General features: G+C 38.3%; 1 protein-coding gene across 5 annotated transcripts in view; it reads right to left on the bottom strand.

Moving 5' to 3' along the window:
- Window positions 1-740: 740 nt before the first annotated feature.
- The window catches only part of OVCH2 (ovochymase 2), a 63,432-nt gene continuing 47,166 nt past the window's right edge, over window positions 741-17,006 (bottom strand). For 2 of the 5 annotated variants that reach the window (XM_072619680.1, XM_072619676.1), the window contains one exon: window positions 12,006-12,607. In XM_072619680.1, coding sequence (XP_072475781.1) covers window positions 12,468-12,607 — 140 coding nt within the window. In that variant the 3' untranslated portion in view covers window positions 12,006-12,467. Of the gene's footprint in view, window positions 1,240-12,005; window positions 12,627-14,727; window positions 15,029-17,006 lie in introns of those variants that run through there. The other 3 variants (XM_072619678.1, XM_072619677.1, XM_072619679.1) reach the window with 3 other exon arrangements.

The raw sequence follows: 17,006 nt of genomic DNA, 5'->3' as shown, positions 1-17,006 counted from the left end.
ACCAAGTTCTATGTGGGGTCTGTGAGGATAAGACCATGACCAACTTGTAGGGAAAGGGGTGGAAGGTGAGTTGGGCTTTGAATTCATCCAGTGGAAACAGAGAAATCATTCCAAGGTTCGGCAATGGTCTGAACAAAATCTGAGTCATGAAATAACAGAGCAGTATTAGGGGAGGAAGGAGGGAGTCCGCCAAAAGGCCAGGGCAAACAGTTGGTATGGATTATAAAGTGAGTCGAGTGGAACCAAATGAGATAGACTGGGGAATTTACCTTCGCTTTCTCGAAGGATTCTGATCATTTTCATTACACCAGCCACTTCTCTTTGACTTAGAATCAGATCCAAATTATCCATTTCCCCTAATTCTTATGCTTATTGACGAAAAGGAAATTATAAAAGTACTGTATATAAAGAGACTATGCTACCAATCCTACAACTCTCCATAGGCACCCAGGGTTGGGACTGGCTCACCCACCCTATTTGCATCAATGCTGGCAGACTGAGGTATTTTCCCAAAAGAATGGTCCCATGGCTACAATTCACACCCAGAATCCTAGGAGTAGCTGTGCTATGGGAAGAAATGCATGTCTACACTTATATCTATAGCACCTAATGCTTCACAAACGTGCATCCCATTTACACAAATCAGCCAGAATAACACCATTAACTCTTAAGCATGAAGTATTTACTAAACAAGAAAACAAAGCAAGAATAGTCAAAGCATAGCTTTTCACTCATAAATGAATCACATCATCCCACCAATGCACATGATAGTAAGGAGGATATGAGGATGAAGAGTAAACAAAAATTTATAGAAACCTATATAAAGGGACGTGAGTAGAGAGACCTACATACTGGGCAGGAGGGGTTGGATAGCATGATACTGGAATGCAGGTCTTTGTGTCTGCTGTCTCTTTAAGGAATGATATGTACCTCTTGTCATTTGCTCCTCTTTTAAACCTTTCTGCTTTCCTACTGAACAAAGTCACATCTCAGCAGTTCTTGGATACAGTTTCCCAACAGTGAATTCAAAAGTCAAAAGCAGTTATAGGAAATAATGCACATCAGCCATTCCTGCAGTCAGTCAATCAGTCTATTCTGCTTCAGAGAGGAATTGTTGTCTCTCAGGTCCTCAAGATGGTCTATTTCTTCCTAAGCTGGTTTTCTCTGTATTTCTCATGACAATATCCTTTTTCTGCTCCATTTAGAAAACAGAAAGTCCACATAAGAAAGGGGCACCACCTCACAGAAACAAAACAAGTGAAGAATTTGTTAGAAGCTCAATTTTTAGCACAAAGAAACCTCCCACAGATTTCTGGTTCAACAGATTCCTTGCTTCAACCATGATTTCATGTCAGTTTTATGATCCGCATTTTTATCTCATTTCACAGTTGTGTTTCTTTAAGTTAAAAAGGTCATATGAGTCAATTAATCAATAAGAATATATTAAATGCTCACTAGGTGTTCTAGGCACTGTTTTAGGTAAAGGGAAAAAATGAAATGGTCCCTGCTCTCGAGGAAATTACATTGTAGCAGGAGAGACAGCAACCCAATAGTTCTTGTCTTCTGTATTTCCTTCCAAGAACTGGGTAGATATTGGGATGGAGGGAGGGGCAAATGAAGGCTGAGCAAGGGCACTGTGGAGTAGCCAGTGGTCATGACAATTATGTCCAAGACACTGAAACCAGTGGACTGGTGAAAGGTAAAACTATAACAATGAAATTTTATTAAGTATGTGCTAGACATTGTGCTAAGCTCTGAAGATCCAAAAGAAAAAATGTACAGTAAAACCTCTGAAATCACTCCCCTAACTTGAACTTGCAGTCCAAAATGAGACTACTACTATTCTCGGGGTTCTAAGGGTTACCCTGGGGGCTTTCTTTGAGTACTGTTCCTCCCACTACTCCAGTCCCCATCAACAACCAACCAGGAAAAAATTAGCTTTTAACAAAGTCATTTACTCAAAGGGTATGGTAAGAACACATGGTACAAATGATTCTCCCCAAAACCTAAGTTGTCCTCTTCTGCAAATATACACACAATATTCATAGGAAGAATGGGTTCAAACTTAAAGAAGTAAGATACTCACATGGAGACCATGTGTGACAAAGCAGTCCCAGATCCTAGTCCTGGAAGCTATTTTCTCCTATGTACAATATTCATTGGTGTAGTTGTTAGCAGGGTGGGCCACTCAGGTGTGCTCCTAAGGTATGTGCCTTTTGTGAGGTTATTTATGATACTCCTTCCCACCATGAGGGATCATCATATTCCTTTAAAGTTCTGCCATTCTCAAGTGACTTTCTTTCCATATCAGTCCTTGATGTGTCCTTCCACTCCCTAAGCAAACATTTTAACAGCTGATGGCCACTACTACTTTGGTTCACAATGGTTATAGCACCACAGCCACAGAGATCTAGACCTTTTAAACTTCCTGAGACCTGAGCATTCCATCTAAGGATAGCTAAGATAGAATTTATCTAAGATTAGGAAAAGAACAATATAAATGAGCTGGAGGCAACCATGTGCTCACAGACATGACATCTGATCCCTTCTCTCCAGAAACAATTTGACATAGTCTTCATTCTTCAAAGTCAAAAAGGAAGAATAGGTCTTCCCTTTGTGTAACCACTAAGTTCTCGTTCTGCAGTCAGTCAGCAGACTTTCTATCATCACAACTGACAAGAAGCAGGCTCCTAAAGTTCTAAGTGGTACACTAGAACCAGGTAGGGAATACCTGTACATGCTCTGGATAAACCTACCAGGAAGGACAAATCTGAGTGTTCTATATAACTCTGTTAAAAATAAAACAATCCTTATCCTGGAGGAGCTTATATACAGCACATGTGAAAGACAATGTGGGAAAAAGGCACTTGTAGCTGATGGGATCAGAAAAATTTATGTAGAAGGTGGCTCTAGAACTAAGCCTAGTTTCCTTTTAGGAAACTAGAAGGTGTACACAACAACTTGCACAGCATCCCTTTCCCTGTACCAGGCTGGTCAGCAAGAGTTCTCAACATCTTAGTTTTAATGCGCTACACCAAAACAAAAATTTCGGAACTCTAATATGAATTTACAAGACTTACATAAAACAAGGAATGGCTCCTGAAGTAAATGTCATTGACCAACCTACCCACCAACAGCACCATGACTCTGCCAGATCAATTTGTGGTCTAGCTAGAGGACCTCTCAGGGTCATAGTAGTGGTGGGGGAAGAGGCTCTAATTCCTAGGCATTTTCCAAATTCTAGATCTCCAAAAAACCTAGCAGTTAAAAATGTCTTGCCTTAGAATTAATTTAATCTCTCAAAGTGATGGAAAAACCAATTAAATAAAATTCTATTCCAGATCGGATTCTCATCAACAAGGAGGAACTTGTGGTTGGCGTACAAATTTTGAGATCTCTAGGGAAAGGGGATGAAAACTCCTTAGAATCTGTGATAATGAAAACAAGGATAGTCTCACATGCATCATAGATTTTAGGAGAGTAGATTTCAAAGGGTTCAGAGAAAAGGGTAGAGAAGATCTCATAGACTTAGTTTCTATAGGGAAACAACCCAGAAAGGATGAGAATATCTCTGGAATATTATTCTGAAGGAATAAAGAGAAAAAATTCTAATTAAGTGGTATAGGAAGAAATTTTAATAAGACAATTGAGGTCACACAGGTAACTCACCAACTGGCTAGATGTTAAATAGACGTATAAGGAGGTAGAAACAAGGGTAAGCAATAAATGATATAAAAAAGCATGTAGGGACAGAGCAGTGGCCCTGGAGTCAGAAGGACCTGAGTTCAAATCTGACCTCAGACATTTACTAGCTGTGTGATACTGGGCAAGTCACTTAATCCTGATTGCCTCCCAAAAGTCATGGTCCTGAAATAACAGTGTAAGGAATACTTACACTATTCTGAATGAGCTGAATGAATTCTGAAGAAGCTGAAATCTAGAGAAGAAATCCAACCACAGTCAAAAGACTGGAGTGAGCTATTTTATAGGAAAATGGAGGATCACACAAGATATAAAGCCACTATTTGCAATAGATGAGATGCTGATAATGGATGACAGAGAGAAAGTGGAACTGCTTACTTTTATTTTGCTTATCTTTTTTTTCCTCCAAAGAGAATGGTCTTGGAATTGGAAAGACAGGACCAAAATGGCTAATAGTAAATTTATACCCAGGATAAGTGAGGAGACAATAAACAGGCAACTAGCTGCCCCTTGAGAATTCAAATTGCCTGGCCCAGATGAACAACATTCTTGGATACAAAACAAACTGGCAGATGTGATTGCAAAGGGACTGAAAGTGACATTTGTACTCTTGTGATAAATGAGATTCAGTGGGATTCAAAAAGAGTCAATTTCTTGATTTTTTTCAAAGTGGTGGTAACAGGGCGGGTAAATGAGGTCTACAAACAATGAACTGCAATGAATTGAACTTCCATTTGGAGGGCAGGGTGGTGGTGAAGCATTCTAGATCATATCATTCAAGACATAATTAGCGAATACCCAGAAAAAGAAGTGGTCATTGAGAGTCAACATATCTTCATCACGAAAACAAGTCATGCTTAAATAACCCCCTTGGTTTAGTGTTATTAAGCAGGCAGATCAGGAAAATGCTACAAATGTAATTTGCCTAAATTCTGTAAAGAATTTAACAAAGTGTCTCATTCTATTTTTTATGGAAAAGATGGAGAAATAGTCTAGACAAGCAGTCAGAACACACTGCTCACTTTTGTACTACCGGTGGTTTTTAAATTTTTAAATACAATAAAATTTTATTTTAAAATGTAAAAGTCATTCTTGTTCCTGAGCCATAGGAAATAGCAGGTTGGATCTGGCCTCTAGGCCTTAGTTTGGCGAACTCTGGTCTAGATATTAGTATAATTACATAGACTCAGAATGAATTGGATTTCAGTATGCATGAAAATTCAAAAACCTCTTGTCAGTGGTTGTCAATCTTTGTTGATAGTCAATATTCTTTCATTAGATTGTGAGCTCCCATTCTATTTGGAGCTCCTTGGGGATAGAGATTGTCTTTTGCCTTTCTTTGTATCCTTAAAGATTAGTACAGTGCCTGGCACATAGTAGGTACTTCATAAATGTGTATTGACTGACTGATATCAATTAGGTCGAGGTCTTCAGTAGAAGCCCTCAGTGATATGGCATTGACTTTATGCTGCTTAATATTTTTATCCAGAATTTGTATAAAGTTTTTATTGTATGTCCTTATCAAATGACTGCTGATGACACAAAGCTAGGAGAAATAGCTAACATCTTAAGCTGCATCGAGAGAAACATAGTGCCCAGGATTAAAGGGGTGATACTCTCACTACATTCTCCCTTAACCAGATCACATCTGGAATACCATACTCAGTTCTTGATTTAAGGAAGAAAAGTTACAAACTGGAGGATCTCCAGGAGGATGGAGGCCAAAGTCTTGCCTTTCTCAGCTTAATTTTTGTTCTTGCTGAAGTTCATTTGAATGCAAATTGCAGAGGGATTGGGGCTTTATAGCAAATGCCAAACAGCTCCCATAGGGATTTTTTGAAGTGTCACCAACATGGACCCATGGAACCCAAGAGCCCTTATCATGATGAATAACCTCATCAGACAAATAAATGGAAGTTGAAAAGAATTTCTTTACCCTAAGCCAGATAATTATCTAGAACCATGGACTTCAAGTTAGCATCAGACACAGTTAAAAGAATAGACAATCTTAGTCTAGGAACACTGTGCCTGACTTTTTTTTTTTTTTTTTGCCTTCTCTTAGTAAGGTAGACCATCTCATAACTTCAGTGATAGCCTAAAAGAGCAGTATCTGCCATGGGCAAGGAGAGGTGTTCTAGTGACTATACCTCAGCAGATGAGATCCACAAGGCCTGCATGTGACCCTGAAGAGCAGAAGCCCCCCAACAAATAGCAGAGAGAAGCCCAGTGGCCAAGAAACTGATGGAAACACCAAGAAGAAACAACATGGTGTCCAGCAGAGATTTAAGATCCAGCATAGAGATGATCACCTAGCAAGGAGAAATATGCTAATATCTCCAGACGACATCAGAGGCTCTACAACATTAGTCATGACTTGACCCATCTAAGCACATGCCCTGGCCACATGACTTCCTGGTGTGTTCCTCTTCCTGCATGTTCCCTAGCCACATATGCTTCTTCCCCACACTGATGAGTTGGTGATATCTGGAAGATATATCCTGGTTTTGCATGGGAAGATTTCTTATTGTTTGATATTTATTTGATTAAACATCTTTTGTTTTGTTTTTTACCTTTTGACTGGTTGGTAAAAGTCCTCACTCACTGGTGGTTCTTGAACTATAATTTAGAGAGCTGACCTACAAAGTACCTTGATGCTGGAATAGCTTTTGTGTGGGCCTACACATGGGGTGGGCTGCCTCATGTGATATAACATCTATTTATAAATCATTCCTCATGTTCATTATTTCTGGGGAGTTTTTAGTCTATGGTACTCTGAAATAAGATTTTTTTTCTTATGGTTTTTAAAAGCCTGATAATTCTTAGATTTTTCCCTCTTTACTCTGTCCTATAGATCTGTATATAAAACTGGTTACATGTGAGTTTTGTCTGCATTGCTTCCACATATTCCTCCAGATGGATTACTTTTTGGATTTTCTGCTTCCACTCTTCCTACTTCCATTCTGTCCTCTGGTGCAATAATTCTCTCTCTCTCTCTCTCTCTCTCTCTCTCTCTCTCTCTCTCTCTCTCTCTCTCTCTCTCTCTCTCTCTCTCTTTCTCTCTCTTTCGGAACTGAGTTGCAAAGCTACCCTGCCTGCTTCTTGCCAACCCCTGTGATAGCTATGCTTTGGATACTCTTGGAAAGCCAGAGTTCCTGGCTGCTTCTGGCCAGACATCCATGTTCAAATTAAAAGACTTGGTACTTTAGTATGATGTAACTAACCAGTCTATATGATCTCTTGATTTTCCCCCATCCTAAGGCAGGGTAATAGATTACTACATCAATTAAAAAGGAAAAAGCATCTTCTGACTCACTCTCTTCCTTTAGCCCTCCAGCTGACATCACATAACTCTAGGACTTGAGAGGTGTTGGAGAGAGGGGTCCTTTTCTGCTCTGGAATTCTGTGGATGTCTCTATGTGGCATCTAGAATGATGGAAATCAGTAGGCAAATCTGACTTTGAACCTCTAGATGCATTTGTGGTACTTTGCCTGATTCTAAATAACTGAAAATTAATGGCAAGATGGATATGTCTAGACTTTGAGGTGACCTTGTGAGTTTCAGAGGGCCAGAGAACTTTGGCACTCAGTTGGTGCTGCTACCTTTCAGATAGAGTACCTAGTCCCACAAACTCCTCCATATTCCAATGTTTAAAACTCAACCTCTGTGGAAAGATAGGCACACTAATATCATTTTTGGTGAAACTATGAAATGGTACAAACATTTTGGAAAGCAATTTGCAAATGAAGTGACTAAAATGTTCATAACCTTTGAAGCTGGTATTTCATTGTTAAGCCAACATTCCAAGAAAGCCATTATTAAGGTGGAAATTCCCCAAATATGCTCCAAAATATTTATAACAGCATTTTTGTAATAGCTAAGAATTGGAAACAAAGTAGATGCCCATAAATTGAAGAAAGGATAAATAAATTGCGATACATGAATGCAATGGATTGCTTAGTTGTAAGAAATGATGTATGAGATGAATACAGAGAAGCATGGAAAGATTCATATGAACTGATTCACAGTAAAATAAGCAGAACCAAGAAAACAAAGTACACAGTAACTTCAACTATGTAAATGGAAAGAACAAAACATCAAAAAATCAAAAGTAAATGTAACAAAATTACAAAGAACAAATAGGACAATGATGAAGAGAGATAAGAAGATACCCTCAACCTATCACATCATAGAGGTAGGAAGTCCACAAATGTTACACATATACATATTTTGGGACCTTTTCAATATTTCCAAAAATTGTTTTGTCTTTTATTTTTCCTCTTTAAAAAATACTACTTGTCAAATGGGATGGGAAAGAGGGAGGGATGCATAGGATGCTATGATGATGTTTTAAAAAATGGAAAATATCAATGAAAAACTTATTTTAAAAAAAGACTCAATTTCCTAGTAAAGTATGTGTGTGTGTGTTAATCCTTCATCACCAAAGAAGACCATGCCATCAGAGAAATGATGACATGACTTGCATTTGACTTTGTTTTGGGTGAGGGAGGGCTGTGTAGGTCACCAGCCTCACTTCTCCTCCAGAGCCGTCTGAATCCAGTGACCAGATATTCATCAGGATGATTGGAGATGACCCAGGATGAGGCAATTGGTGTTAAGTAACTTGCCCAAGATCACACAGTTAGTGAGTGTCAAGTGTCTGAGGTGAGCCAATAAAGTATGATGGTAGCTTCAAGTTACCAGGGACTGATTATCAGTCCATGCTGTATCCTTTAGCATTCCTTATATGTAGAAGAAATAAATAGATGCTCCATGCTTGATTTATACTGTATCAATCATATTTTACTCTCCATAGTCATGATATACTCCTTCCTCCATGGAGAAACATGGACCAAATCCAAATTTTAAGTAATTTTCCCAAGGAAACCAGGGGTGGAATGATAGTAAAAAGAAGCCTGGCCTCTTTTTGTAAGTAAAGGCTCCCCCAGCACTGATCCCATTCTATACTATCTGCATGGATGCAGAACAGATGTGCCCCTTAGTGAAGAAGAGACCTCAGGGCTCCAGCTCCCCTAAACCCAGCAGTCGTTTTGTAAGACTTATACTGATTCATTAGTGTTTGATTTCAATATTTTTTTCTGAACTACTGAGTTTTAGTATTATTAGTGTCCTGAGATTACTTAGCTACACCAAGTTAATTATTTTTTCTCATTATATTTTTGATTATTCCATTTCTTCTTTTAATTTCTTCAATGTGTTTAATATCCATCTGGAGAAATTTCTAGCTGCATTTCGGATGATTGTCTCGCTGTTAAAGTACATTTTCTTCTGAGATTTTTGCTCCCTTTTATCTCATAGAATGTTTTTTCATTGTGTGAGAGCCTCTTTTTGGTTTGAGTCATATCTTTAAAAGGATGCTTGAATTCTTTTTCCTGATTATATTTGATGAGTTTTCTGTGGCAGGGGAGGAAGAAATTAAGACTCCCTTGTGAGCTATTATTTCATCATTTTTCTACCCACCACAAAGTCGTGTTACACAACCCAACCAGATCTTTGTTGCTCTTAACAATCCTTCTGCACTACTCTTATCAGCTCCTTATCTCATTCCCCATAGTGCATGTTTCGAGGCTTTTCTTCTCTTCTTTCACTCTCCAGTGAACTCACATTCTCCAAACTTACATCAGATAACCTTGCGCACTATGTTATTGAGATTATCCAGTATAAATGCACTCAGCTCCCCCAACTCAGCCCTCAAGACTTCTCGGCATCATTACTCTCTTTCCCTTAGATCCTACCAGGTAAAGAAGATGAAATAGTCTTACAACTCACTAAGACTAATTCATCTTCCTCTGTCAGCCCTTCCAAGGCCTTGCTCCACAGTTATCATCTCTTTTATTGCCAACTTTTCACTCTCCACTAGTCCCTTTCCATCTGCCTTACCATAATAAAAAAAAAAGATTTCCCTTAATCTTTCTATTCCATTCAAACATGTCTCATCTGTCTTCTCCCCTTCATTGAAAACTTCATAGAAAAAAAATGGCCTTCACAATATATTTCTATTGTCCAATGTCTCATCAAGTTGACTCTTTTAATCGGGTGTCTGCCCCCATCACTTGACTGAAACTGCTCTCAGATCATCAATATCTCTAATCTTCAAACTCAGTAGCCTTTAAATACTCATCTCTGACTTCTAAGTGGCTTTGAACCCTGTTGATGACCCTGTCCTTTTGAATACTCTCCTCCCCAGTTTCAAATATACTATATTCTCCTAGTTTTCTTCCTAATTATTTTCCTCTATTTCCTTTGCTGTCTCTTCGTGCTCTTCCTGAATCCTTAATATAACTGTTCGGTAAAAGTTTTCTCTTTGACTCTCTTATTTTCCTGTCTACCCACCCTTGGCAATCTCATTCATGGCCATAATAAGTAGTGCATCTTTGATAATGAACCACAGATATATAGCCATAATCATGACCTTTCTCCTGAGCACCTAGATTGACATTTCCAATAACAGTTGAATTTCCCACTGGTGCCTCAAATTCAGCAAGTCCAAAGCCTGGCTAAATGTGTTAGCATTATCTTCCTGATTTCACTCTTTTTGCTCATGATCATTTGTTCTTTCTCCTATAATAATAGAGAAAGAATTATGAATTATGGTGCACAGAGCTCTGTGTGTGACCTTTGCTAGACTAGAAGTCAATGGAAGGAGAATGTGGACTTCCTCTCTAATAGTGAGAGGTATGTCATTCCTCCCTCATAGTCAAAGGAATGTGCTTTCTGTTTTGTCCAAGACAGCTCTTGGCAAGCTGAAAGCAAGACATATAAAATGACTGGCAGCTCCAGGGCCCTAAAAGAGCTAGGTGGCCATGAGGAGCATGGGAGTCTGCCAGCTAAAAAGATTCAGAAACTATATATAGAGAGGTAAGCCAGTTCTTTGCCACCACACACACACACACACACACACACACACACACACACACACTGCTATAAGTCTTTTTTTTACATATAGTTCCTTTTCCTCTTTTTAAAATTTCTTTGCGGTATAGACCTCCTAGTCTTATTACTGGGTCAAAGAGTATTAGATATTCCATTAACCCTATTAACATATTCCCTAGCCTGTCTTTTCTTCCCCACCAGTCTATCCTGCATACCACTACTGGGATCATTTTTCTTACACATAGTGTTGGTAATATCACTGTGTTTAAAAATCTTCAGTGGTTCCCCTGTATTGAGCAGTAATCAGATTCACTGCTTATGATTCAAGGTCCTCCATAACTTTTCTCAACCATATTTTGCAGCTATCTCCTCCAGCCAAATTGAACTACTCTGTTTTCCAAATAAACATCACACCCTCACACCTTACTGACTTCACTTACAATCTTTCCTTTACTAAGAGGTCCTCTTTGATTACTGAATACCTGCTCAACCTCCAAATGTCAACTCTTCTAGAAAGGTTTCCTTGGTACCCCCAGTTGGTGGTAGTCTTCCCCCTCAGCCTTCACAAATCAATTTATGTAGCACTGAGAAACCTGCCTGCTAAACTATTCTTACAAATATTATTATCAATATAATCAATGACACGGTTATTCTCTAGTTGTTTAGAATGAAGTTCAGAAAAACTCACCTCTGCTGGAGTCCAGTCAGAACAATAGATGAGTCCCAGCAAGTTATATTTATTGAACTGAAAAGCGAGATTTCTAAGAAAGGCTCCTTTGATTCAAAACTAACTTGCCTCATTGAAAATGGAGTCTGGAAGAACCTGGAGAATGCAGATGAGATACTAAATAGAAGAAAAGACCCTAGCCTATGACTTTACTGAACTGGAAGTAGTAGGTAGAATTTAAAAGTTATGTAGCTTCAGAGTACTCTCACTATCTCTTAAGACAGGACCTTAGCAGCATCTTGCCTACAATTATGTCATTTATCTTCTGGTTGACCTGAGGAGCCTTGCTCTGGGGATGCCATTTTCTTTTTCTACCAGACCAAAACGAGAACAGAATGTTTTCTTTTTTTTGGTTCTGCTCTTTCTGTCTGGCTTTTCTTCTCCTAGAAGTTAGAAACCACCATGGTTCTTTGCCTTCTTTATGTTCCTCTCCAGGAAGAGGAAAAACAAATCACCTCTTCCCTCTCCCTTTCTATCTTTCCTTCTCATGTCAAAGTACTCCCAACTGGATACAGGAATGACAACCCATTGAACTCTTACTTTCAGTAATGAGAGTCTCTTCTCCAGGTTTATTGTCAAGGATTATCTTTGCCTTGTCTTAAGAGTCAATTTGTTTTAAAGAGCAGAGATTTTATCAGTGTGAAAAAACTTCACAGTTACTCAGAAAAAAACAGTATAATCCTATAAGGGGGGGGGGGTAGGAAAACTTTAATAAAATTGAGAACTTCCAAGCGTTCCTGATAAAAAAAAATTCAGAGCATCATATAAACTTTGAAGTTCAAACACAGAGTTAAGAGAAACATAAAAAGGTAAATATAAATGCTCATAGGGGACTACATGAGTATTTTATTTTAATATGCAGAGAAGTATTTTAATATGGAGAGATGATACAAGTGACACTTTTAAGCCCTATTATCATCAGGGGTCATAGAGTCCCTATAATTGGACAGAAGACTTGGTAGCAGTTCTGTCTTAATGACCTTAGAAGAACGGAAAAGGGAGAGAAGAGGAGAGGGAAAGGTTGGTTAGGGAAAATTATCTCACAAAATCAGGTGTAAAAGTAAAGATCTATTTAAACATAACCCAAGTCCCAAAGACCAGTAGGATGGAACTCTTTCCTCATTAGCGGAGATAAATGCCCCACAACTACATGAGGGTCAGGGTGGAATTGTCAGGTGCAGAAAAGAGGAGAATTCCACTCTCTTCAGGCTCTGTAGTCACTTTGGGTGCTTCTGGTTTCCAGCTTTGATAGAGAAGATGCATGATGCCAACCCCACTTCTGAGTGCTGAAAGGAAAATAAAACTCTGGGAAGAAGCAACATGAAAGGAGCTAGCAATTTCCATCATATCCCTATTGGCAGCTTGTTACACTAGAGACTTGAGGGAATTTCACCTTGGATAAGATCTGGGACTTTCTCTCTTGGTTAAACTGAGTTTCCTTGCTTCCAGTGCACTGAATACTGTCATATATTCTCTTATGTATATTTTCTCTGGTTTCTGCTTTGCTATTGCCTTGCATAGATTTTTTTTTTGTGCTATTCTCTATCTGTCAAGGAAATCAAGCCTTGGATATGAAGTTGGCATCCTTTTTTCCCCATTAAGAAACAGTGATCAGTTTAGCTTGAACTTGAAAAATCATATCCCTTAGACTATCAATATTTAGGAGAGAAAATATGTTTAAATCTAGCCCAGGACCCTTTCTCTTCAAGGAAATCAGAATAGCTAAGCTTCTGGTTCCAACCTCTTTATTCCCCTTCTGGCAGAAATTTTGTTTTGTTTGTCCTTCATTTTGGAAGAAGACAAATTAAAGTCTCCCTTGGAGAACAATGGGAAGGGAGGGAGAAGAGATGTTAGCGATGAACATATTCTGGCCTCTTTGTGAGACACATATAATACACGATGCTATATGTGGGGTATAGTCTTCACTACATAAACAAGGAAGGAATAAGGAAGTGACTGACACTTTAACCTCACTAAATTTCATATGAACTGATCAAAGGAGGGAAGAATACAAACACATACACACACATACACACACACACACACACACACACACACTACACACATAGTTGGGTACAGAATACATTTCACCAAACAAGAGGGAAAGGTAAGAAGGAAAAAGAAGGAACAAGAATGAGCAAACATTAGGGATTAGTCTTAAGCAAAACAAACTCTAATGAGCATATACAAAACTATTTATAGCTTTCTTGTGGTGACAAAGAATTAGAGGCTTAAAGGGTACCTATCACTTGGGAAATGGCTGGATAAGTTATGTTAATACAAGACTTGTGCTATGAGAAATACTGAAGGTCATGGTTTCAGAGAAATCTGGGGAGACTTGCATGAACTAGTGCAGAATGCAGTGAGCAGGACCAGGATAATAATTTATTATTATTTATTATCCTGTAAAAACAAACAACTTTGATAGACCCAAGAACTCTGATCAACATAATGACCAACCTTGATTCTAAAGGACTCATGATGAAAAAGACTAGCCACCTCTTGATGGAGGAGGTAAGAACTCGAAGGGAAGATGAACGCTTTTTTAATATGGCCAATTTCAAAATTTCTTGTGTTTGACTATATTTGTAACAGGAACTTTGTTTTCTTTCTTTTTCAATCATGGAGGAGGGAAGGAGAAGGCTGATTTTTTTAAATCAAAATTAATTTTAAAAAAAACCCACTCCAGTAGAGAAATCCACTTACCCTTGAAGATCAGCCCCTCCTCTGCAACTTATATTCTTAGAGAATTTCCTAGAACCCTGAGAGGGTAAGGTCCCCTTTTCACATCACCAATATATGTCAGAGATGGAATTAAACCCAGGTATTCCTTGCTTTGAGACTTCCTTGGTATCCACTATGCCAGAGGTTCCTAACATGCAGTCTATGAATTTAGGGGTTTTTACATTTTAATAATATATTTCCATATAATTAGTTTCTTTTATAATTGTATTATGTTTCCCCCCAAGAAAGGGTCCATAGACTAGACCAACAAAGAGGTCCATGATACCAAAAAAAAAAGGTGAAAAATCTCCACACTATGTAATGCTGCATCTCCTATTGTTAATTTTATCATCTGAAATTACCTAGCATTGATTGGCATAACATAGTGAGAAACTAATTCAATTTTTCCTGATCAGTGAATCATAGGCTTGCTATCAATTCCAGACACAGAATATTAATTCTCTGGAGCCTTTAACTTGCTAATGAATTCTTGTTTGAAACCTGGTAAGGCAGCCCAGCACCAGTAGCCTCACCAGTGAAATTCGCCACCCCCATTTGAAGAAGTTTCTCTGCTTGTTCATCAAGAACATCTACTGTAAGCAAGCTGTCTAATCTGAAGCCTCCTGAATGCAATGTTTATACACCTTGGAGATAACAGAACCAAAAACAAATATATTGGAAGTTTAAAGTCAAAATAATACAAATCCGTAAGGTAAATCTTTATTAAAATTATGTGCAAGCACAAATGCAAGAATACTCCACCTTTGAGCAGATAGACAAACATGATTAGCCCTTCATGAACATGCACACTTAGAAACCCTCCAACGGAAGAGAAATAAGGAGGAAATGCTCCCAACTGATTCTCAGTGAGCCATCCCTAGGGTCTTGTGTTTTCCACAGACCTGTCCTGGCCATCTCTTCATAGGGTGTAATAGGCAGAGTCTCTTCCACAAGCAGTTTTTGTCAGTTAGCTAATTCAGTCCCTTTTTTACAAAAAAGGCAAGAACAAATAAAAATTTATTCAGAGAGGCCACATCACAAGACAGTACTGAACTTGGAATCAGGAAAATCTAGGTTCAAATCCCATCTCTGATACTTAGTGACTATGTGAAGATGAGCACCTAACAACCTCTCTGAGTTTAATGAGGTGCCTTCCACTCCTAAAATCTGTTAACTCTTCACCCACTCAACAAACATTGATTAAGTCCTTATAGTGTGAAGAACAGTGAAGGAGAGATACAAAGTGGAGGTTAAGTGGAGATTAATCTCTGACTGAATGGAACCTAGTAGGATGGTGAGCATCACTCAAAGATAACTATAATTCCTCATAATTCATAAGTGCCTGAGAAATAACAAAATAGGTGACCTTGTGAGATATCAAGGGGAACCTCATTACCAATAGGGGATGATCAGTGAATGCTTCCTAGAGGAAATTTCATTTTGTCTAATTTTTAAAAGAATTCAACAAGTGAAGAGAGAGGTATCTCTTTCTCCTGGCATCCTTTAAGTCCCAGCTAAAATCCTGTCTTCTACAGAAATCCTTTCCCAACCTTTCTTAATTCTAGTGTGATACAAAATGCTTAATGAGGGACCAGGAGACCTTTTGTGTGCTAAGTTCATATGGACTTACCATGCCAGCGTTCCTGATTTCAGTATAGTAACACCTACTCTATGCTCTAAGACCATAGAATTAGAATTTCAGGGGAACAAAGAGTCCAATTTCCTGAATTTTACAGATTAGGAAACTTAAGCTCAGAGAGATTAAGCAGTTTACCCATGGCCACACGGCTAGTAAATTTTGGGGACAAGATTTGAACCCAGATCCTCCTGGCTCTAAGAGTAAACATTTGCCATTACAAGGGCAACACCTTAGCCATTACACTATTCTATTTATTCCCTTCTTGTCAGGTGTGCTCATGTGATAAGGTGAAGGCTTACTCTGCTACATAAGAGTTCCAGTAGTGTATGTCATTCTTATATTATCAAGTCAAATAATTGATACATCCTAGAAATGTCTCCCAGGCAGAGGCTTGAGAAACACCCATATGTGACCTGCAATAGGGATCACTACCATGCTGAATGCATCATGTTATCATGGGCCAGTTTGACCATGGACAGGTACAGTACCTAATTCCACTGCATAAATATGGTGTAGTATCAAAGACTTTACTTTCTTGATTAACTTCTTCTAATTAGTCTGTGAATACAGTATACTGTTGTAAAGATCAATTGAGTTCCTAATCTTCAACAGGATGCCCTCCAGCTTTCTCCCATAAATGTTGACCCTCTGACACTATCTTTATCAAAAGTCTATGTAATTTAATTAGATTGATCCTTGGACAGATGTGTTCCAAACAGGCATAGATATGTGCCATATATATAGCTACATATCTGTAGAAATAGTCCACAGAAGACATTTTTATACAACTTAAGGATTGTTGCAGCTCTGTAACAAAATCTAGCCCTACTCAGAACCAAATCTATGATGTAGATGGCTAACAATATAGGTGGTTTCTGGGTTCAAAACCTCTTCTTCCTTTATAATTCTTTTCATATGTATTGTCCCAATGTTTGCATTCACAGATTTGCCTGAAATCTGTTCTGGTTCTAATCCCCAATGAAATTTCATCAGATTTTATAAAACTCAACCCGAGAGTTCCTAGTATATGACACTAATTGATATTTGCAGTCCCAAGGAGTTCCACTAGGTTTTCTTTGTGGGCCAGGTCAGCTAATCCCTTATGATCTAGATATATTCTCAATCCATTTTAGTCTATCTGGCCTTAAAATAAATCCAAGTAATATTATCAGAAACTAATAGAAAGAATATCTCTCCAACTTACAGTATAAAGAAGACAAAATGACACATCACAGATGACATATCACTGACAGAGTAACCCTTTTTTCTGCTTATGGTATGAAAATTCAAGAATATATCAGGGAAGTCAAAACAATTTGATT

This window comes from Notamacropus eugenii, chromosome 6 (assembly GCF_028372415.1).
Source record: "Notamacropus eugenii isolate mMacEug1 chromosome 6, mMacEug1.pri_v2, whole genome shotgun sequence".
NCBI classification, from domain to species: domain Eukaryota; kingdom Metazoa; phylum Chordata; class Mammalia; order Diprotodontia; family Macropodidae; genus Notamacropus; species Notamacropus eugenii.
This window is presented reverse-complemented; position numbering and strand designations above follow the sequence as displayed.